At 44.0% G+C, this 24,316-nt stretch overlaps 1 protein-coding gene across 2 annotated transcripts in view; it reads right to left on the reverse strand.

The window, feature by feature from the left end:
• Positions 1–14,202: 14,202 nt before the first annotated feature.
• The window catches only part of LOC146856857 (CD63 antigen-like), a 52,569-nt gene continuing 42,455 nt past the window's right edge, over positions 14,203–24,316 (reverse strand). For both annotated transcript variants that reach the window (XM_085646771.1, XM_085646770.1), the window contains one exon: positions 14,203–14,439. In XM_085646771.1, coding sequence (XP_085502897.1) covers positions 14,374–14,439 — 66 coding nt within the window. In that variant the 3' untranslated portion in view covers positions 14,203–14,373. The remainder of the gene's footprint in view (positions 14,440–24,316) is intronic.

Consider the following 24,316-nt stretch of genomic DNA (forward strand, 5'->3'; position numbering starts at 1 on the left):
CGGGGTGGATCACAGCCGGCAGGCAGGCAGAATCTCCCAGCAAGGCCACACCACACCAACACCAATGGCTCCGCGACCCAACCTCGCAGAAACGACAAGGTGGTGCGAAAGTGAAAGCGAAAGTGCGGGGTACGCGAGTCGCCAGGCCCTGCCCGCCGCTGTTGTTGTTCACTTTGCCACTGGATTACCCCACAGCGCAAATCCGGGGTCCGGCGAGGGGAAGGCCGCAAACCTCAATCGGTGCTCACTCCGGTGTTCGAGGTCCGATTCGGAAGCGGAAAACGGGTGCCACCTCAGCTCGGGTTCACCAACATAGTCCCCTCATCCAGGACAGGATAATTTCAGGATAATCGTAGGAGGTTGCGGAGGTCCTCGGGAGCCTCGCACCTACGCGGCCATCTTGGTTGCGCGCTAGGCTCCCCAGACTGCCATCTTTGATACTGCCCACCATCACCCTACTACAGAGGCTAAAAAAGGAGCATTTAAGGAACCATCCTAGACAGACTGCCTCCTACCTCTATTACGTCAAGGAGGTTGCCACTCCCACTATGCTCTTCAGCTCTGTTCCACACCAACTCTTGGGTGTTGCAAAGATCATTCTTCTCACACTCCTCATCATCCCTTACCTCAGCTTGTTACTGGATGGTCTCCAGCTCTTCAATGTAACCATCTACAACGATTCAAGCTTAGACCATTGCCTTTAATCTGTGGAACAACGGATGTTACTCAATCGCCTGAAACTCACCTAATCCAAGACCAAGATCCCCATCTGTGGAAAATGTGACACTTGCCAACTTATGATCATCTGGCCTCAAGAACCTAACCACTTTGTAATTTTGTCAATAACAGTAAGTATCAGAGACTGAAACCTATTACTAAAAGTGAAGCAAGTTTCCAGAAACACCTTCCTCTGTGACCCTTGTGATGCATTTTTAACTCATTAGATTTCCATGCAAGGTCCAAGCCAGCACCTACCTAATGCAGTGAGACCCAGAATAAATCAAACTTTATCTCAGGAACACCACTCAGCCGGTTATGAAGATAACAAAGAATATGGAATACAGCCATCAGACAAGGACTACACTCATGCCTATAGGACTGCAGCGCACTTGTCCTACAAGTACTGCACTGGTTATTCCTCTACAGATTCTACTTCATGTCACTCTACTTTGTCCAAAGGGTAATTCATAGCAGCAGACCATCTTTTAGCCAAGGGAAAATTAAAATCGATACATGCAATATACTTTGCGCTCAAGACTGGATCTCCAAGTCACCACATGCAATCTTTGTCCCCTTCAAAGGGATGCAGCACTTGATATTGCTTTTTGCTTAAATTAATGCTTTGCAGTGATTAACATTCACACTCACCCTATTTTAAGGCAAACTGGATCTTAGGAGCCATATTTACTGTGGGTTTTCATTGCTCCATGTGATAAACTTGCAGTTACATGTGTCACTTGAAGAAATAAAGGTGTCCCACAGCGAAGAACAGACTAACAGACTGTTCTGAATACAGTATACACATTCAAGGTTACACCTAGCTGACCCAGGGAAAATTACTTACTATGTCGCCTTTACTGTTCCATGTGTAGGTCATTGCCCGTGCGACGTTCCATGTAGAATTATTAGAAACCTGTTGAATGTACTCAGTTGTAAATGTTTCGCTTTAGCTTAATTCTGATAGATTGAGAACATGTGGACCGTGTGCTACTGTAGTGAATGTATGAAATCCTTTATTTAGAACTCTCTAGAAGAGTGTAACCTCTTCAGGTGGAGAGAGCCCCTTTCCACTCATTTTGGAAGGCGGATCTATGCTGGATTTCTTTCCCATCTTTTTTTCTTTAATTTAATGATCTTAACTTCAGTGAGTTCTTGACCGATTCTGGACTTTAACTGAGCTTTACACAGTTTCATCAACTAATTAATTTTGACCATATTGAATGAACTCCTGTGTGAGCGAAATTCTAAAAATAATACCTTTAAGGTTAAAACTCCATTGTCAATCTTTCTTGTAATACCAAATGGGTTCCACACATCTGTCATTTGAAATGGTCACCTTTGACTTACTAAATTGAGACGAGTCCATCGGGGAGCACCCCAGTCCGTCTAGGGACTACACTGCTCCCGATACATCAAGAAATTTTTGGGGCAAGAAATAAACGGGTTTCAAGCATATCACACTTACACCTCTAAATCGGGCAGCAAACTCTGAAACTCATTGCCAGCAAAGATATGAAATATCGGATCACTTGGAATTCTGGAAGCAAAGCGCTGATGGCGAATCTCTGCCCTAACAGCACCCTGTCCCCCAATAAATGCCAAGTTGGCAAACCGGTGCCAGACCAGGCTATCCCATGAATAAATAGTCAATCACGCACAAGAGGATGTAGGGCATGCACATAAGCGACTATCTCTCACTTTGTTCTTGACATCACTCCACACTTAAGTGTGACTACAATTTTAAAGCAAAAAAAGGAGTTTCACTTTTGCCTTCAGGAACCACACCCAAACTCCTCTCCCCACAGAAGTCATCCTATGAACCCCCGTTCTCCCAGGTAAGCACAACGGTGTGTGTCCAAGTACATGCGGCAATCTCACACCTCATTGAGGAGTAAATACACGGTCACCACAAACCGATAAGAGCGCTCCTCCGGTACTCATGTGCAGCAGCAAAACATATTCCACTTAAGCAAGACTTTAAAATCACACTTTTCTATTCAAGCAAAACAAACTGAAGTGCGTGCTGGCCATCTGCCAAGAAGTGCTTTGGCGCCTCCCGAGTGGTCTGAGTCCTACTCAAATTCTAGTATAATGCAATATGTACAATGTATGTGTTTATAAGCCACAATAATGTGGACACTTAAACAGCCTTTTACCCAACTTAATATACTGTGGCTTCACAAATATGGTTCCTTTTTTTCGAATGCATTAAATATACCTGCCCCATCTTATCTATGAAACACACATTGTAGGGCCTGCGGCTCTCTGAAAGAAACTGTTTAATAAAAGTTAGTTATGGCGCTCTTCACTTCCTGTAAACTAAACAGCAGTTATGCCTTTTAAATACATTTGGCAGTCATTGAACCAGTTATGGAATTTTGTATGGATGTTGAAGTTTAAAAAACACACACATCTATATCCAGTTTCGATATGCATTTTAGAACTATCCGAACTGCTACTTATGTTGCCTGGTTTAACAGTAATTGTACTGTCAAGTTTGACAGCTCGAGCCAAAGGATGATTGATCCTTGCAAACCAATGTTTATGTGCCCGCCAATTTAAAATAAAAAAATAAGGAAATAAATAAATCTCAGCTGTTCTGCTGATGTGCTTCTTTTCAGATCTGTTACACTGGTGATTCAGTCGAGAGCTGTTATGTGTGAGATTAAGCTTTAGAAGCAGTTTAATACCTCGGCGTTCCCAGAGGTGGTGCTGTATTGTAATTGCATTTATATAGCACTTACTACCCCCAACGAGGCGTCAAAGTGCTTTTTAGGCAAGTAGCTCGCTACTCCGTAACCAATAAAAGTTTAGTGGCGAATTAGTATAGTGAAATATGAAAGTCATTTGAACGGTGGATATGTTAGTCAGTTATTTGGATTGAGAAGGATAGCGGAGGGATAGAAGAGGAAAAAGGTTTGCATTTATATAACGCTTGTTATCCCTGATGGGGTGTTATAGCGCTTTTTTGGCGAGTAGCACACTACTCTGCAACCCATAAAGGATTAGTGGTGGATTAGTATAGTCCAATATGAAATTAATTAGAGAGGTGGACAGGTTAGTCTGTTATTTGAATTGAAAAGGATAGTGGAGGTATAGAAGAGGCAAAGATTTGGACTTTGTTTGTTTTGGAGGTTATAGCAGTATGAGGAGGCTTGGGGTGAATAAAAGGGGTGTGGATGGGGAAGAGTCTGAGTCGAGGGGTTAGAAAGGCTTGTTTTGGGGGATCGGAATAGTAAAAGATATAAGATGATGCAAGGTGGGTAGAGTAGGTTGAGCTGTGCTCATGACGGAGTGGTTCCGTCATGACTCCGCCCACGGCGCTAATCGCCCGCACAGGCGGGGAATTAGCGCCGCGTGGGCGGAGTGGCCGCCAACGGCCACAGCATGACGGAACCACTCCGTCATGAGCACACGGCACCCGTGGCTCATGACGGAGTGGTTCCGTCATGAGCAGGGAAGGGGTTAAACAATTCTTCTACACATTTATAAAAACCAATACACATATGTAGGTACGTACCTATAGTACAAATAAATTCTTATATACAGAGGGATATGCTGTATATTGCTGTTTGCGTATGGTGCTTATGTGGGAAGAGCCAATTCTTGAGTCGTTTTCTGAAGAGAAGGTGGTTATCCGTGAATCCTATGTTGGGGGGTAAAGAGTTCCATAGTTTGGCTGCTTGAACAGAGAAGGATGTGCCATCCATGTTTTTTTTTTCTTGTATCTTGGGATTTTGTGGTGAGGTGCCAATCTAGAGTGGAGGTTCCTTTGTTGAAAGGGTTTGGTGATTCTATTCCTGATGAAGAGCGGTCCCATTCTATGTATCGCTTCGTGGGTGATACAAAGCAGCTTGAAAGTGTATCTTCCGCCAACCCGTAACCAACGCAGGGCTTTCAAGGCAGGGGAGATGGGGTCTTGCGGTTTTATATGTAAGAGTAGTCTGGCAGCAGAGTTCTGAATCCAGTGTACTCTTTTCATGGTCGTTAAAGGTGATCGGTGGTAAAGGCTATTGGTGTAATAGAGTTTGGACAGAGCAAGGGAGATAGTAGCCTGGACCTTGTGTGGAAATCCCAAATGGGGGAAAGATTCGTCGCAGAGTTTTTATAGTAACAAAGCTGGATCTTGCTAGTTTGTCCACTTGGGCATTTATCGATGGCTTGGAGTCCATGGTCATTCCGAGGTTTCTTACTTCCTTCGATACTTAAGGCAGTGTTCCGAGATAATCAGGCCAGCGGCGAGTGGACCAATGTTTCCAATTGCCATACATGAGTATTTATGTTTTGGAAGCATTCAATTTGAGATGGCTCTAATTCATCCGTTGATCCACAGCTCCAAGACAACTGAAAATTGGCAACTTGCCATTATCTTTGGAGCATTCCAGTTGGAGTATTTGTGCGTCATCTGAATAGATATAGCACATGAGGTGAAATGTATTGATCAGTACCGGTAATGACTTCATGTAGATGTTGAAAAGCATAGGCGAGACGATAGAGCCTTGAGGGACCCCTGCTTTTGCGGAGTACGGTTTGGATGAGAAAGGTGGGGTATGGATGACATTATTTCTGTTGCAAAGGTAGGATGCAATCCAGTCTAGAGCAGTACCCTCTATGCCAGCTTCGTAGATTCTTTGTATCAGATTATCATGGTCAACCGTGTCAAAGGCAGCCGAGAGGTCCAAGAGGAGTAGGGCAGCAACCCAGTTTCGATCAACTGTGTTCTTCAGGTCATACCAGATGGCAAGGAGGGCAGATTCTGGGCCTCTTCTTGGATGGAATCCCGTTTGGAAGTCTGAAAGTATGGCATTCTCTTCAATGAATTGTGACATCTGGGCGAACGCTGCTCTATCTATCAGGGTGCTGAGGAAAGGTCCATTTATAATTGGTCTGTAGTTGTCAGGGCTCCACTGGTCCAAATTTTTTTTTCTTCAGTAATGGGCGTGTGTATGGGTTCTTCTGGAAATACTCTGGTAGTTAGGGAGTTGTCCTTTGCGATGCAGCACGCGCAACAAAATTTGTTTTTTTTTCTTTTCGTTACTTACCTGAAATCATCAGTTTGCCGCTTTTTATAACCCCCCACCCTGCCCCTCCCCCGCCCTCACCCAGTGGCACACCCTATACGGGCCATGGCTGATAGTATATCTAGTTTTGCATCGGTAAGAAGGTCGTAGATGTGATGTTTGGTTTTAGAGAGCGATCAAGCGTTTATTAGTAGACAGTTTAGAGAATGTGCTTTGGTGATAGTGTGACTGTTTTGTAGAAGAGTGAGCAGTATTTCGTTGGCATGCAGCAGGTGTCCTTAGTGCTGGTATTAGCTGTATGAGGATAGCAATAGTGTAGCTGTTACAACACAATACAAATAAAGGTGTCCCATAAAGTACCTACAGGAAGTATGCTTAGCTCACTTGTTGACGACCTGCGAGCCCAGGGTAGCAAGGCAGTTCAAAGTGTACCCAATGCCAAGTCAGAGGGAGCATTGATGCCCTGAGCAAGGGGTGGGCAAGCATTTCACAAGGCACATGGATTCTGCCAGCCAAGGAATTCTGCATGCTGTGTGGGATCGGCAGATTTACAAAACTTTGTTCTTCTGTGCAGAATTATAGAGGCTTTTCCCACACATTTTCCAAGGCAAACTAAGTGAGTCACCAAAATTTAGCGTGCCACAAAATTGACCCTGCTAGTTATTTTATTTTACAGCTGTTGAAAATACTGAAACCTTGTTTTGCTTCCTCATTCACCAAAAAACATATGTCCAAGTTATCTAAGGTTACCTTGTATTAAGGTTTCAAGTGCATGTGGCAATTTTGGTGAGGGTGTGTTGTAATGGCCAGCGGGGCCTACTTTGGAGCTGGGTAACCAGATTTGAGTCTGTCAGGGCACAAACCCTAAATCAAAATATATGTGGGGGAGGGGGACTAACCAAGTTAGGCATTATGCAAGTGACATCACAGTGCGTGACAACAGAGTGACATCACAGGAAGTGGCATCAGATCTTAAGACCTTACACTTGTTTAGCAGGTATACCATAAGTAAATTTGAGAGCCTTACGAATATACTTGCAAATACTCCTGATTTAGGTAGAAGACTCACATGTTTGTAAGCTACACATTAAAACAATGTTGCCTTTTGTCAGCATGAAGATTCCTTCACCTAACGATTGAATAATCTAATTCCGCCACCAGCCTACTCCACCAGGCATAATATTCCATATGCAGCACATTTCCACGTAGGTATGATTGCTTTAGCTGCCCAGCTCTTCAGAGGAGAGACCGCTCTGCTATGCGATGTATGCTTACTCAGCCCTACCCACCACCTGATGTATCTGTGGTGGGCACCTGCATTCATTTTAGGAGAATGGGGCTTGTTTTTCACCAACAGACCATGAAATAAAACAAGATAGAAAGACAGAAAGGGAAGAAAGGAGAAAGCGATAGGAAAACTGTGGAGTAGTGAATGAAAACATTATGGCAACAATGACATTCAGCAATAGGACCCTAAGAAGAAGTTTGCGACTCTGCATTTATGTTTTCACAAATTAAACACTGCCACCCCCCAAATCCCACCTCCAAATTTAGCAGCACACATCTCTCATGTTCTCATTGTTGCTATAACTCGATCTAAACCACTCACAATCACGAGTGCTACCTGACAACTCACCCTGAAAACAGTACAACCAGAATACCCACACAACAAAATGGACTATAAATTTCACAGTAAGAGGTATCGGCTCCACAGCAAAATAAATGCAAGCCACCCAGTATTCAAGGAGAAGGAAAAGGTGGTAAAGTTAACTCGGAAGGAAAAGGCACATGCAATTCCAGTCCCAAACTAGCACTTTCAAGAAAATATTGACCTTCGGACGGAAATATTGCTGGTTTGCATAGCAAACCTTTCCAAGAGAGGAGATGTAGGAACAGTGAGATACACCACAAACTATAGCCAGTCAATCAGAATATACACTAGACTACCCTCGCTAATAATAAATTTGCATTTCCTAGATATGTTACACAGCCAACATTGTGCACTGGAGATTGCCTACTTGTTTACAATACCACTGACCTGTGGGCTCGCCTATTCGCTGTAACCTCATCCTGAAGCAGCCAGCCCCAAGCACACATGATCTTTAATTTCATACATAGCACACTCTGAAGAATGACATCAATCTCCCAGTCCTAAGAGCATCTCAACAAAGCTACTCTCTTGTAATACAGTACATTGCAAAATTTGCCACATCGCTGCAGTAGGTAGATGTGAGAAGGGACTAGAACAGGACCACCCACACCTTGGCAGGGTAACAACTTGGCAAAATTTAACACTGCCATATCCAGTGCTCTTGAATTACCAGAGCTACAAAAAAGCAAATTGTCTTCCTTTCAAGGAATCCAGCTCTTCAACATTTAGAAACTGATACTGGCAAATAAAGCATATAATTTCAATGTTTGGAAATCAATTATTGTTTTGATGTGACTGAATTGGATACTTCTGCACAAAATGTAAATCTTTGAGTCATGGAGGAGCAAGAACGATTATGTAAGGCAGTCCTTATTTGAAGTGAAAAATGCACAGTTGCGGCATCTGCCTGCCACCCACGCTCCAACCTAACATGCCAAGAATTAAAGACAAAGCATTAATCTGTCATGTAAAACAGAAGAAATAGGACAAATAATCGAATGGCTCAAATGAACAATGTGAAAGCAGAAAATCTGGGATCAATGCCGGGTTCCCAGCTTGACCAAATTGTGTGATCCTGAGCAAATTTCTTTTGTGTTTTATTTAATAGGCTGTAATGTTTCACCATGTATGATAAGAATCTAGTCCACATGTAAGATGCACTTGATACTTGAATTTCTATGCGATTTTTGCCTGCGAGCCACACTCTAACCTCACGAGCCAAGAATTAAAGACAAAACATTGACCTTTGATGTAAAGCAGGGAAAAATAATAGATGTCCATTTAGAGGCTCAATTGCACAAAGAATGCAAAAAACATGTGTGCTGCCCTTTAACTCTGTATGCCAAGCGTGGACCAAGGTGATGATTGAGGGCTGTCACCCTAGTTCATTTCTCTGTGTAGACTAGGGCCATCACCCTGTGCAATGCTGTGACCTGAAGGGTTCATTTCCCTGTGTATGTTGTTTCTAACCCTGTATGCCATGATGGGCCCATGGTGAAGTGAGAAGGTTGTCGCTCTGCAGCAGCATGCAGCTGTGAAGGAGAAACAAGCCATTACCTGTGGAGGAAGAGCAACGTTTCAACTACCCACCAGTTCAGGAGGACCCAACCCTGCCTGGATTCAGAGAGGTTTACCGCAGAGAAGAGTGTGGACGCCTGCCATTTCTATTGTAGCATCCAGACTCCTGCTCACTGATGGGCCGCATGCGCGTGCCAGGGAGGGTGCTCTGAACCGCCACTAACAAGAGTGGGTAAGACTGAATACTGGGCCTACAGGCCTAGGGAGCAACTTGTTCTGGCTGACATGCTACGGTGCAGATCCAATTTGACTTTCTTAAAACCATCATGAAGTTAACACAACTAACATCCAAGCATCACCCATTTAACACCCATCTGACATAATGTACCACAAGGTAGGGCAAGGACGTGCCTTGTGTCAGGTTGTTTTACAAAGCTACACAAACAGGATTTGTGTGGCACTATAAATCCCAAAATATATTTTGCATCAGGGTTTTTCCAGAAAAGTGAAGCAACCCTGATGCAAAATCTGGGCCTCACTTTATGCATTTATTTTTTAGAAACTCTGCCCAAAGAAATTGGCAACAAGGAGAAATGGGACAGTAAATCTGTACTGCTTTTTTGGGTTGCAGAGTATCAATTTTAAAATACCTTATGGTGTTAAGGCACCTGCTGCAGAGATCTTTGTGTTTCCACTAAATGTGAGGGATTAATAATAGTAAGATAACTCTGGTGGTCAACACATGTGCTAGAAAGATCTGCGTATGTCTAGTTTCAGATTGGCCTCAAAATAGAATAGAGGGTTAATGTGTCTCCTACAAGCACATCGTGTATCATGCAGATGACAGATTTTTATTTTATTTAGATAGGTAAGCGGGTTACTGCTTTGAACACAGATATCCTTGTTACTTGCAGTTACACTGTAATCCTTTTAATATAGCACAGTGAGCTATAAAGGATGATATGTGAATCATTCATCTTGTAACCCTCCCTGTCTTATGCAGCATATCCCGTACAATGATTTACAAACTTGTATGATTTATTGTCAATATAATGTATACATGCGATGTAAAGCGCTCTGACACTACATTGGGATGAGTAGCGCTATAAAAGAACTAAAAAAAATAGTTGCATTAAAAACATTTTCTCTAAATACTGGGACAATCACATCTGATATTCTTACATTGCATGCATTACTCTTATATGCAAGGGCTGAACAAAATCAAAAGGATGCATCTCAAGTGTGTGTGAAATGCTAACAAGCGGTGTGGCTTTGTTTCCCCTCCACTGCATTTACATCTAGGCGTGAAGCTCAGATAACTCCCAGCCACAATACTCGAACAACAGGAGGCCTGTTGGGCCCTTAAATTTGGTCTTTGCTTTAGGCCAAGCTGGAAATTAAAATAACCTAGTCATCTGCACTGTTGCTGCTGAATGAAGACAACATACAGGGGCTGCTGAATATGTCCTGGTGTTTGAAAATTACACTGGTACCAGTTCAGCACATTTTACAGTAGGGCCCAACTTGTTAGCAGGATGGACAGGGTCCACTCTGAAACAAGCATTGGCATAGCCAATAGGTCTCGCCTTAGGCACCTTATAAGTGTTTAGCCATGCAGCAGTTGATGTTGCTGTACCAAGGATATTGTGCTGGATAACTAAACACTTATAATGTCCCAAAGGCAAGACCTATTGGCTATGGCAATGCTTGTTATTTGGAGAGAGTGGATGTATGAACAGAGACACATCTGCAGCACTGCCTAGAGGACTTAGAAAAAACAATTACAGGTGAGACCAGAGAAGCAGGTAGCATCACGGTGGAGAGGACTTAGAATGTGGAATTACAGATGAGACCAAAGAAGTAGCTAGCAGAGCTGCCTAGAGGACTAAGAATGAGGGATTGCCACTGGTAACAGAGATAGAGCTGCAGCACTGCCTAGAGGACTTAGAATGTGGAATTACCAACAGAACCAGAGTAGCAGCACTGCGTAGAGGACTTAGAATGAGGATTTACCACTGGGGTGAGAGAAACAGCTAGCAGCACTAAATGAGGAAATACCACTGTGACCAGAGACACAGCTGCAGCACTGCCTAGAGGACTTGGAATGAGGAATTACTGACGGGACGCGAGCAGCAGCTAACAAAACTGCCAAGAGGGCTTAGAATGAGAAATTACTTACAGGACCAGAGAAGCAGATAGCAGCACGGTCTAGAGGGCTTAGAATGAGGAACTACCGACGGGACCTGAGCAGCAGCTAGCAGCTTGCCTAGAGGACTAAGAGTGAAGAATTACCACTCTGATCAAAAACACAGCTGCAGCACTGCCTAGATGACTTAGAATGAGGAATTACTGATCGGCCAGAGTAGAAGCTAGTAGCATTGCCTAGAGGACTTATAAATGAGGAATTACCATTGGGACCAAGTAAGCAGCTGCAGCTTTGCTAGAGGACTAAGAATGAGGAATTATCACTGGACTAGAGAAGCATCTAGCAGCATTGATTAGATGACTAAGAATAAGTAATTATCACTGGGAACAGAGACACAGCTGCAAAACTGCCTAGATGATTTAGAATGGGGAATTACCACTTGGAACAGAGACACAGCTGCAGCACTGTCTATAGGACTTGGAATGGAGTAATTTCTGACAGGACCAAAGAAGCAACTGCAGAACTGTGTAGAGGACTTAGAATGAGGAATTACCACTGGAATTACCACGGGGAACAGAGACACAGCTGCAACACTGCCTAGATGACAGCTTTATAATCATGCCCTACAGTAGTTTTATTGTTACATGAATACATTTCTGCAAAAACGTATACTGATGTTTCTAAATATTTACTTTTGCAATTTAATTTGACTTTACTGCATGATGCACAAATGATTGCCAATAGTGCAGAACTTGTGTTAAGAGGAGCTTTTAGCTCTGAAAAGGCTAAATGTACTATTCTGTACAATATATGTTTGTTCTTTCCTTCGTAGCACATTGACTTGTGTTTTTCAGTTTAAAAAATAAAAATGAATTCATGAAGGGTTGAAGGGTTTTAACTCGTGTGAACTGCTCCTCTCTTGTTCCAAGAGTAAACAAAAAACTGTGAACGCTCTGGCATTTTTAAGCGCCCACGCATGCCATTAATATAGAAGTGCTGATGGCATTTTTTTTATTTATTATGTTTATACATCACTGTCATACAAAGCCCGAAGCAACTAGTTGGAGGAAAACAACACCTGCAAAAGCAGGGTGAGCTGGCAGTTATCGCAAAATGTATTTTGGAAAGAGGAACACAAAGTAGAAAAAACAAGAATCAAAGAGCAGTGTGAAATGAGAGAACAAAGTACAACAGGGTGGTGGAGCTTTGTTACTAGTGTGTAACAGAGGAAGGAGCAGTTTCTCCCAGCCTGGAAAACTAATCTGATTGGTGCTGCTTCCGTGTTTACCAATCCAGACGAGACCGCTCCCAGGCTTCTCGCAGCCTCGCTTTGGAAGCTTAGCTGGGGAGACATAGTCCTATTTTTTATTGCTCCTCTGCAATTGTGAGAACTCTGAAAAAGACTTGGCATAAAAAACACTAGCATGGTACTTGCAGGCTGCCACTCTGCGTTACAAGCATGGCCGGAGATGAGACACTCTGGATCTCACTGGTGAGCTCCGATACTTTGGGGCGATATTGTAAATGTTTTAATGTCTCAAAAACACATACATTAAAAATGTGTTAACATGGATTAGAGGGCGCAGCATCTCCGGTTGTATGGACGCATTGCGGGGAGAAGGAAAAGCAGGTGTCCTGGAGGGCTTTAAGTGGGGTGAAAAAACTGGAAGGGTCACTCTAAGGGGCGTGGCCAATGTAATTAAAATGTTGGATTAAAACATGTAAACTGAAAATCTGTGCGTAGCATAGTGTGCCGCCAGACTGGAATGTTGCTTCTCCTGTCACTGCATCCAGATATTTAATACAACATGTAACATTACACATACAACAAGCTAGGGCCATTGACTTGGTCAATGGTTCTCTGATGTTCTAAGGGACAGTTTTGCTGATCGGACTGCACACAGGCTGGCAGGCCAGACCTGGCAACTACTATGTGCTCCTAATAACCGGCGGTGATTAGCTGGCCAGCTGTGGGGAATCTCACTCTGGCAAGTTTGCTGTTCGGTTCCCTGATGTCCAGGGTAGCGTGGATCCAGTATAGTGACACAAGCTGGTGGTGCCGAGGCTGGTAGCCTCTGGCTGACGTGCAGACTGGGTTTGCAGCTCATAAGGTGACCTGAGGCGGCACCGGTATACAGGCGGTGATGGCGTCTCACTGCATGGGATTGTCACGACTATGAAGGGCACTCAGGCAGAAGGGCTGTGGCACCCTAAACCACTGAGGACTGCAGGGGGTGCAGCAGTCTGTCACTGCTCCATGCAGTGGTGGGATGTGGCCGGTCAGGGTTCCATACCCGTGTCGATGCTGCTGGTTGAGGCTGTATGATTGGTGTAACCGGTCAAGGTTCTGTGAGGGTGGTGGAGCCGGAAGGAGAAAGATGCTGGCCACGCTCTGAATCGGCATCTGTCTAACTCCATTTGTAAGTAATTGGCAATACTTGCATTCCAATCATGTCAATAAAGCTGGGATTGTGAGCAGAGTGAGAGGGAGGCGGCCAAGCGCAGAGGGCACGAGACAGCAGCGGGACACATCTAGAGAGGCAGCGCGAAGAAGGGAGACAAGAGAGATGCTCCCTTGCCATCCAAATAATATCGCTGGCGTAGTACATGGAAGACACAGGTAGATTAAGTGATTTGCCCAGAATCACAGAAAGTTGAGCAGACGCTGAGACGCAAGACAGAGGGCGGAACAAGTGAGTGGCCGGGACGTGTGGGCGAGGAGAGAGGCGCGGGTGCGCGCGCTTGGGAGAGCAATCTGCTCTTTTTGGAAGCACATACTCGTGCTTGTGGCACGCCCCTGCTTGCACCCGCAAGGTGGATGCCGCCACAAGCAAGAGTATGTGCTTCCAAAAAGAGCAGAGCGACAGCTAAAGGTCCTCCTAAGCAGCACATGCGTGCTGCGTGGGCGAGACCTAAAAAGGGGTTGGACACTGTCCACCCCAAGTGTACCCTTTACCTGTGTCCTGCTGTATGTCGGCTCAACATCCTGTAATTCTGGGCAAATCACTTAATCTCCCTGTGCCTACAAAAAACATGAATGAGTCCTTGTGTAATGTGACTGGTGCTCATGTAAAGTGCTCCAGTACCCTCGGGTCGACTTCACGCTATATAAAAACGGAGGGGAAAAAAACAACATAAAGAGAATATTTGGTCTTTTATCTTATTGCTCTTTTAATTTTCACTAATTCGCAATTTAATATTAGCTTTCCAGAGATATGAAGTATTAGGGTGGTACTGAATAGGTAAATAGTTGTTTGCTGTAGGCAGCACAACGCAGGATCCCATCGGAGGAATGTATAAATTGAGGTCTTTGAAGGTCACATTACATTATAATTTCCTTTCAGTGACTTCACTAGACAACAGCTGCCAATGATTCCAACTATCTGAAGGAAAAAGAACAAAAAAACAGGTCAACTTAAAGGTAAATGAATTTCGAGCACATCAATTTCTTATACTTGGAAATGGAACTGATGTTACGAGTATTTACTGACAATGTTTGAACACAAACACCCGTTTACGGGTAATAACTATTTCGGCACACATGCCATAAAAGTTTTAACATCAACAGATAATGCAAGAACATGACAACACTCAGGATACATTAGCAGGATGTCAACTCGTATCCTATTTAAAAGTTCTACAAAAGACATTAAAAACAGGTCCTTAAAGTACAAGTAATGCTAAAAAAGAGAAGAGAACATAAAACAGTCTACTGGAGATAAATGCGGAAATATACAATTTTCAATCATATAGTAAAATTAATGCATTCTAGACTTTAGCACTTTTCTCCCAAGACCACTCATGTGCCCTAGAAATTTGGCAACAATGCAAGCAAACAGATCTCCTGTCTGATCTTAAAATGTGCAAGTCTGCTTCATGTTTACGTATTCCAGGCTGTTTGCAAATTGGTTTTAGCCAGTTGGCTCTTGGGAGCACTTAAGCTGGGCAAGCAAACACTACATGAGCAACAGATTCCATAGCAGTGTTGCATCCACAGCTTAGTTGGCTTGCCACTGGATTACAATGGCAACTACTTGTGAATGAATTTAAAGGAAGCGTACCAATGTAATGTAATAGACATTTATAGAGCTCACAGCTACCTCAGAGGAGGTGCCCCGGCGCTAAACGATGTATAGTTTCCGGTCATATGGTACCTGGATAATATCGATGTAATTCTGCTGGGAACTATCCAGTTTGGATTCCATGCACATTTGTATGCCTTCCCCTTGGTGTATTGCTGAGCTCAGCTTGCACTACCAAATCCCAAAACCGTGTTTTCACGAGGTCTTTTGATGGAAAGGTTGCTGTGTCTGCATGGTCCCTAACTTCCTGCAGCCCAATATCAGACGCTAGTCTCTTCACCTTGCTCATCCTGCCTATTTAATTGAACTGACATTCATTAGAGCGTTAGCATAAGGGAGCAATTCTGAGCAGACCGGATTCTGAGACACCCTATATCCAGGGAACAAGCTTTCTAGTTGGGAGGTAACCACTTGCAACACAATACCAGGCCCCTACTGCATTTTATGCATCGATATGTAAAGTTATAGATGGGTAACAAGTAATGGAGATATTTTAATTGAGGGGCTCGGAGTACCACACAACAGCAAAGCTGGAGGATTTTCTTATCAAGTCATTGAAAATCCTGGGGTGAAAAACATCCGCTTTATTCACAGTTAACCATCTATGAATTCTTAGCCTCTATGCCAGAGTCTGTAATACAGCATGGGTACATAGACAAAATGTTACCCCATGTGCATGGGGCCAGGTCCCATGCAAATGAGGAAATGACTCATTGTGATGGTGCCAGTGCAAAATGTGTGCTAGGGCACATCGTATTACAGAAGGGGCAGTACACCAAAGTGTCCTGGGGTGGAAGAAGCCAGTGCAAACTCCTGTTCTCGTGGGGCAAGATCTGTAATGCGGCTCCTGGCCTATCCAGATTGCTCATTTCTCTCTGTCACAACACAGAAGAGTTTCTTCTCGACTTCTTACCTTGACTACATTACACCTCAGACCTTTTATTTAAAACTATATCACATGCTATTTGGGAAGCAGTTCTATTCCCTGATCCTGTATATTTCCCTCAGTCTCTTTGCATCCTCAAGGCTTGCCAGTGGTGTGGGAGTTTGAAACGAGCAAAAAAAGGAATATTGGTCTAAAACCTCTTTGAAAAGAATTCTCTTCAGCACTGAATTATACATTAGGGCGAGGAGCTCCTTTCCTCACCGCCTTTCGCTTCAGGCATTTATCTGGCAAAGATGCTTGGGTTCTGCAGCTGGTAGAGTGGGGCTGGTATTGTGGAATACTAATGTTGCCTAGTAATTGGGGAATGGTATGGCACGAAGATTCCGGACTAGGCAGCTGCTGCTGAGACCTAGTTGTTGGTGGTTGAAAAAAAATCTGTTAATTTACCTGGAACTGTCTTCTCTTCATTGGCAATGATTTGCCATCTGTGTAGGAAGGTGGATATCTGACTATGGTTACCCCCAACTTTTTGCCTAGTGTCTAGCTGGTTTTTCGACTTAGTTGGCCTGAGATCCTGCCATTCAGGGTCTCAGGCTGTCTGCTCTCTCTGTAAAATGGACTCCATGTACCCTAGGTACATACCCAATTGGTAAGGATCACCTTATTGGACCCTGTATAGTGTACCCTAGGTACCCAGGGCATAGGTGTACCCTAGGCCTCCCAGGGGCTGCAGCATGTATTATGCCACCCCTGGGCTGGCCTTCCAATCAGACACAACTGGCTGATCACTCAGCTGGGGCAAGGTCGTGTAATCACCCCTTGCTTAGATATAGTATGCCTATATCTGCCCTTATATATAGACACATGTGTACCTATCAGTCACTCCTATGGCAGGCCTTAACAATCCTGGAGGCAGAGTGCTTGGTAACATGTGAGATGGTGCTCTAGCATGAGCTGAGCCTGTCTGCAGCTTTCGGAACCACGTCCTTATAGCTGTTCTATGATATAGCCTACCATATACTCTTAAAGTGCCTTATAATCTTAAACGGTTATGGTAACTATGGTTGGGCTGTATCAAAACATGTCGTGTAAGGTGTCTAACACTTTGGAATAATACCCCCATACCATTTCTGGTGATGAGGATATTATTCCTCCCTTCTAGAGGGAGAGACATGTTAAAATCCTACTTTGCTGTGTAACCTCTGACCAAGGCCTCAGCATCTCAAAATGGATGCTGCTGCCACAGACACAAGTCTGACCTCCTGCTGCTGGGAGTGATCCCAGCCAGGGAGGCCTGGACAATAGGGTTCCTGCTTGGGGAGGTGCTAGCACCTCCCCAGACAGCCTTTAGTGTATTGGGGCAGGGTGGGCTGAAAGGAATGAGACATGCCTGGGGCACACAAGGTGTTCCTTGCATAGTCCAGTTCAAACCGGCGCTGGGGCACTCCAGCCCCAGCTCTGGCGCGAAACTGGACAAAGGGAAGTGGGTGTAACCACCCCCTCCCAGGTCCCACCCATAAGGCGTGACCTAGCAGGTATCCCAGCCCCCCAGATTAGTATAAGAGTGGGAGTTGGGCCTCAAGACTTTAGATTATCCTGAACCTGCAAAACTGAACAGAAACTCTGGACCTTCGACATTCGACGAAAGAAGAAGACTGAAGAATCTCCCTTGTAGCCAAGGAGTGGCTACCCTGTGCAAACAGGCACCATCAAGAGACTACCCTTTGCTTTGCGACCGTTCTACGAGGAACCGACTGCAGAGCCCGACCAGAGCCTTGACTTCCAGACTTCTCCGACCCTCATCCACATCTGCAGCAGAGCGGAGATCCGTGGAGGCGACGAGCGACGTGGGACCGGCTACCTGGGAAAAGTGGCTAGTAACTTACAGCGCAGCTTCTGAGGTACCCTCGAAGTTGTGCACCGGGGATTGAGAAGCCCCAACCCCAAGCACCAACTGCACCGAAGATTAGCCCCCCACACTCCACGAGTCCTGCGTGGGGCCCTTCAGCATTTTCCTGCTTGCCGCGTCTGTCCGGTTGCTTGCCCGCTGGCTAGTGGCCTCTGTGACGACGCTCCCTGAAATCTTCTGCACTGGTTTGGCTCCTCCAGACTGGCTCCCACTTCTCTGCAAAGAAGAAGCACCCCAGACCTTCCTGGTCTGCACCAGAAGCAAGTCCCTTGTTCTTCGTGGGTTCCGCTTGCCAAGGCTTGGTGAGTCCTAGTCCAACTTCGACGCCGCCGACAGCAAGAGCCTTCGTGGGACAGCTCGCCTCCTGGTCCTGGTCGTCCTCGACGCTTCCTGGTCCTCCTGGCTGCAGCGACAAGCTTCACCTTCACCTGCAACTCTTCACGACATCGCCTGGTTCCTTCCTGGTTCCACGTGGTCACTGGCTAGTGACCTTGACTCTGTCCCTTCTGCTTGCAGGTTTCTTCTCTTCCTGATCCCAGCCTTGGGATCCACCGGACACTCTCCCCTGACTGCCTGTCAGCATCTTTCTTCAGGCATCCATAGGAATCGACGACGAAAACGACGCATCTTCACCCCTATGCACCCGCAGCCTGTGGGCTAGGTAACTTGGGTACTCCGGTGCTCATCAGGATAGTGACTATCCTAGTGTCTAGTTTTCAAGTCTCAACTTCCTAGCTACTCCGGAAGTGTCCTAAATCTACCGTTTTCTAAACTGTACTATTGCTATTGACTTTTACGCATTACGCGCGAGTGTTTCCACTCTGCACACGAATCCCGTGGGCCTCCCACTTCCTAACTAACGCTAGTGTAGTGTAGCCCCAGCGATTCCCTAGGCCTAGGCCTATTCTATTTCCGTGACAGTGGTTCTTATACCACTTATTTAGTATATGGTTTGCGTGGCCCCTAGGGCCTAACTGTATTACTTACCTGTGTGACTTACTGTATGCATTAATAAGACTGTGTTGTACTTACCTCTAATCTCATAAAGAGTGCTGAGGGTTTGCTTAGAATAAATACACTTTATTTTATATATATATCTGTTGTGGTGTCCTTTCATTTGGTATTCAAGGGATTATATATGGTATCACAGCTGGCTTCACATGCCATTCAGAGTTTAGCCTAAGACTGCTCTTGTCCATGCTACCACTAGGATAGCTGGTCTATAAGGTTGACTTTACAACCAATCACCATAAGGGTATTTGGACTGATATAAGGTGTACACTATAACTAGTGACATCATACATCAGGCCAACTTCTCACAATCAGCACCTGATCCGCTCCATTTCCTGGTAGGGCGGCGCTTCTCTCTGCTTGTGTGGTGGATGTTTGCATCGGGCAGCAGTCCTGACTGAATTTCCCTGCTGCGAATGTTGCTCCGCCTTGTTGCTGGTGTTCAGGACGATTTTGGAGTTACGGAAGCCGTCCCAAGAGCAAGGAGTTGGCCATAATTCCCATATAAACAGATATTTTCGTGCATACACAACGCCCTTGGTGGCCATTTTAGAATGTTGGAATGGACTTTGTCCTCAACTGCACATAGACAATTGTGTGTGCCATGCCTCTGGCAGCCATTTTCAAGAGGTTGGGATTAAGTTTGTCCCCAACTTAATGTAAAGTCTCCTTGGACGCGATGTTTTGGCAGCCATTTGTGAGCAATTTAGAAAGGATTTAATTCCTAAACATTTACTTAAACAGTTCCAGATGATAGTGTTCATAGTGTTGCTGTTTGTGTACATTTAAAGTCTGCACTCACTGGAACAGGCACACCTATGCGATATTTGTGTACCATACTTTATGACAGGTAGTTGCATAGTGAAGGGTGGCAGCACCTCACCCACGCTAGGCCATACTCCTGGAGAGAATTGCAGCTCCTACACCATTCTTACCTGTTCAAGGCACTCCTCCACTTGGTTGCCCACATTGGAAGGAAGCATTTGAGGAATATTTAGAGGTCATCGATGGAGATACCTCCAAGAAACAAAAATCACTTACTTTTTGGCGCACAATTTGGATCCAGAAGGAAGGAGCATTTTAAAAACACTTCCCTAGAAGTGGTCAACGTCCGTACTAGAACTGGTGAGGGTGGTGGTCATTGACACTATGGACAAATACGCATCTATTATCAGAACTCTTCATATAAGACTTGGCCCAAATAAAAACTGTTGGGCCATCACACATTTTTACAACATGCACAACTTCCTGAAGAGTCATTGATTTCATGATTGCATGTACACTTCTGTCCGTGGTGCAATTATTGAAATGATAATGAAAATTATTCACGGCCAATTGATAGAACCAAAAATAGTAGGGTCTAAGAGAGACTCCAGTATGGAATATCCTGATTTGGAAAACGCCTTGGCGCTAGCTAGAGACATTGAGCATTCTGAACTGTGTATGAAAGATTAGTGGTACCACCAGATCCTGTGAGATTAAGCAAATTGTGAAACAATCAGAAAAGAGGTAATCTAAGGTGGAAGGTGAGAAGCTTCCACAGAAACCAGTAAATCTCAAAAGTCCAACGTGAATAGAACTATATGTTTTGTTTCTGGTGTGGATGCAAGTTACTTTTGAGAAATGCTAAGTTTAGTAATGTTGTTAATCAGACTTGCTTTAAGGGCATAAAGAAAGGTCACTTTGCAAGTGTGATTAGGTCAGCACCTGGGTTAAAACCTCATACTTCTGCAATGGTAAAGTCCCTGGAGACTTATCAGATAATTGCTTACTGATGTTGTCTTCGACAGAGCATGGTTGGGAGGAAATTGTAGAAATATACTCTATGTATGATGTTCACCGAAGGAAGCCTCTTGTGTGTGAGGTAGCTGCCAACAGTAATATGGTCAAATTCATGGCAGATTCAGCTTCCCCTTTTACACTCCTCAATATAAAGGATTTTGTTGAGTTTGAATGGACAATTTCTTGACTCCCACACCAAAAAACTTGCATATGGAGGGAAAAGAGTAGAGGTGAAGGGTAAATTTGATTCCACATTGGAATTTGAGTGCAGTTCTATAAGGGGAACAGTTTATGTTGTAAAGGATGGTTCCAATCTGGTATGATCAAAGAATCACATAATATTCGACCTTTAATTGTCTTGATATAGTAATTTTATGTAAAAATAACCCATTATGATCCTAGTTGCTCCTGTTTGCGCCAAGTGAGTGAGAATGAATGGGCAAGTATCCTCACATGTTCAAGGAAGAGTTAGGGAAATTGTAGGATTTTCAACACCATTGTTTTAAAAGAATGCCCAAGCAGTTCTGCATAAGACACACAAGGTACCTCTGGGTTTAGGATCTGAATTGAGAACAGAACCTGAGAATCAATGCAAATCGGGAATCATTGAACCAATAGAGGGTTTTGAATGGCTTGCCCCGGTGGTGTTGGCACATAAAGCATACAAACCTTTAAGATTATGAGTTGATTAAAGGGATTTGAATGCTAATATATGGGTGGATCGTCAGCCTTTGCCCAAAATCAACAAAACGCTAGACACCCTGTAAGGGGTAGTTTTTTTTTTTTTTTTTTTTTTTTTTTAACATCCTTGGATATGCCAGCTGCTTACCATCAGGCTGAATTTTGTCAGGACTCTTGAAACCTTACATTCTTTTTGATACCAGAAGGGGTGTATCATATTGAATGCCATTTGGATTAGCATCCGCATGATCAGTTTTCCGGAGACTCATGAACAATCTGTGCAGAGGCATGTCAGATGTCGCCTATTTTCAGGACTACATTTAGGTATAGGGGAAGGTCAAATGTGAGCATGATGAGAGACTAAGGTGTGTCCTTAAGATTTTGATATTGAGTGGTCTGACTCTATGGAAGGATAAATGTGCATTTTTCAAGACGGGGTAGATTACTTAGTTCATCATGTGTCCAAGGAGGGTGTTGAACCCAAACTCGACTACCAAATAAATTGATGGAAATCTTATTCCCTACCAACAGGTTTCAAAAGATTTATCAGTAGTGAATTGCGTTTTAGACAGATGTGGCTTGTTGGTTGTTTCTTCAAACTTTTGGGGCAAAGTCTTAACTCTTGTTTATGAAGGTCACATCATACATCATGCTATTAAGTGCAGAGCTAGGGAAGATGTTTGGAGGCCTGGAGTGAACATGGCTATGGAACATTTTGTCTGAGATTGTTGTGCATGAGTGATTAGTGACAAAGGGCAAGTAACTAGTCCTATCATTCCTATTGTCACAGCTAACTTGCCATGGTGTACTTTATCTTTTGATGTATCAGGGCCATAAGAAAGGTTTGGGTAGTGTGCTGAAGTATGTCTTTCTTTTGATGAATTTACAAAATGGGCCGAAATTACATTTGTTGACCATGTGAATTTCCTATGCAATCATTAATTTTTTCAAGGAGGTATCTCTGATAGAGAAGTATCTTGAAGAAATAGGGACTCTTAATGGTGCCCAGTTGGTATTTAGGGAAATGAGAACATTTCTAGAATTTAATAACATCAAGCACAAAAGGTCATTCTTGTATCATCCCTGAAGTAATGAGTTGGTGGAATGGATACATCATCATCAAGGATCAACTGCAATTAGCTTTAGTAAATGGGTTGGATTGGAAGTCTGATTAGGGACATGGTGTGGGCCATTGAGGACTGCCCCCACATTAGTACCGGAATGTCACTGCCTACGTTGTTAAGAGGTAGGGTGGCTGGGTCTAAGCCTATAGAATGGATGAACAGGAAGGCGGTAGATGCTGTGCAGGTGGGGTGCTTGGTGGATGCGAGACGTGAAGTGCAAAAGAAATCTGCTGCTGTGGGTGAAATTTAAAAAAAGTAGGTGATTCAGTGAGAATTGAAAAAAACGGTTAATATCCAAAAGGGATTCTCTCGGTATTCGAAGCCAGTTCAAGAAGTGAAGGACTATGCTGGGCTTGAGAATACAAAAGTATGGAATAAAGGCATGGTGACAATTGTTCCAGACTCAATTTCCTCACATGTATGTGAAAAGGTGGGAGTTAATACAAGGGGGCAGGGAACAAAGGCATAAGACCACAGGCAATGATGATTATCACACAGAGGGTGAACGTGTGCTGCTAAATGTAAGGATTCTGTTATGTAACTGCTGTATAATTTACAGTAACCATAGTATTTTATTCTGTCAGTATTGCCACATTATTGTACATTTTAGCTCAATTGAGTATTTTACATGTTTGCACATGCATATGGACCCTTAGATTATGTATAATTTATTTTAGTATTATTTTGTGAAGGGATGAGGGTGTTGGGTATTGCAAATGTTAATGTTGCATAGTAACTGGAATAATATTGGGGCCCCAAGGTTCCTAGCTAGGCAGTTACTCCTGGGACCTAGTTGTTGGTGGCTGAAGAATAAACCTGTTCTCTTGCCCAGTACCATCTTCTCTTCAATCTCCTCACCTTTTTCTACTTTAGGCATTTACCTGCCAAGCTATCTGCCTTGCCTCCATGGAACTCCTCTATGCCTTTGCACATACAGATTCCTAATCCCTTGCTGAGGTTCATAGAGTTCTTTGGGATTTTATGGATTGTTTTTATGGCAACCAGGTTTTTCAATGATCTTTGCTCCTTTGAACACCTTAATACCGGGGAATTGTGGAGTTTGTCCAAGTGGTTGTTTATCAAGTCTACAAGTATGTCTAGGACTATAGACTCTTCACCTAAACAAGTCCATCTCCTACTATCCAAGGGGCTGCCATTCTGGAGGCCTGATAATCCTCAAGGGGAGTGCTTGCCACCCATGTTTCTCATATCTGGATACTTATTAGCTTTATGAAAGGTTCCTGTGGAGTATGGTCGTCTTCTAGATGTGTTGCTGGATTGCAACTCACTTTAGTCTTCGATGCTCAACCAGTTGCCCAAATGGCTTTCTCCTCTTTTAGTATTGGAGTATTTTCATTCCTTATAATGTTACCTTTCGAGGCTTGCCTTTGGTTCACCAGATTGTGGGAAATTCATTTGATCGCTATGGCCCTCAAATTGAATTATTATGGAGTGTTTTTGGTAGTAGTTTCCTTAAGGCACCTTCTCTGAGAATAGGGCAATTTGTTAGTGTGAAAATTGCCTCTTGTTTCTAGATTAAGTGCCTAGGTGTTTCTTATGGTACCTTTGGCTGTTTACACACTATGGCGAGGCTGCTGGTCTTCTATCAGGATCCTTTCATAGCGAATGAGAGCACCCACTAGGCACAGGCAGCTGTCTTCTGCCAAGTTGACTATGTTTTGCCACTTTGATGTTGGAAACCGTGACTGGCCCTCCATGGAAACCTTACATCACTAGGGTCAGTTTTTACATTCTCTGCCATCCCAGGCCTCAGAGACTACTGAA

Source organism: Triturus cristatus, chromosome 3_2 (genome assembly GCF_964204655.1).
Source record: "Triturus cristatus chromosome 3_2, aTriCri1.1, whole genome shotgun sequence".
Lineage (NCBI taxonomy): Eukaryota > Metazoa > Chordata > Amphibia > Caudata > Salamandridae > Triturus > Triturus cristatus.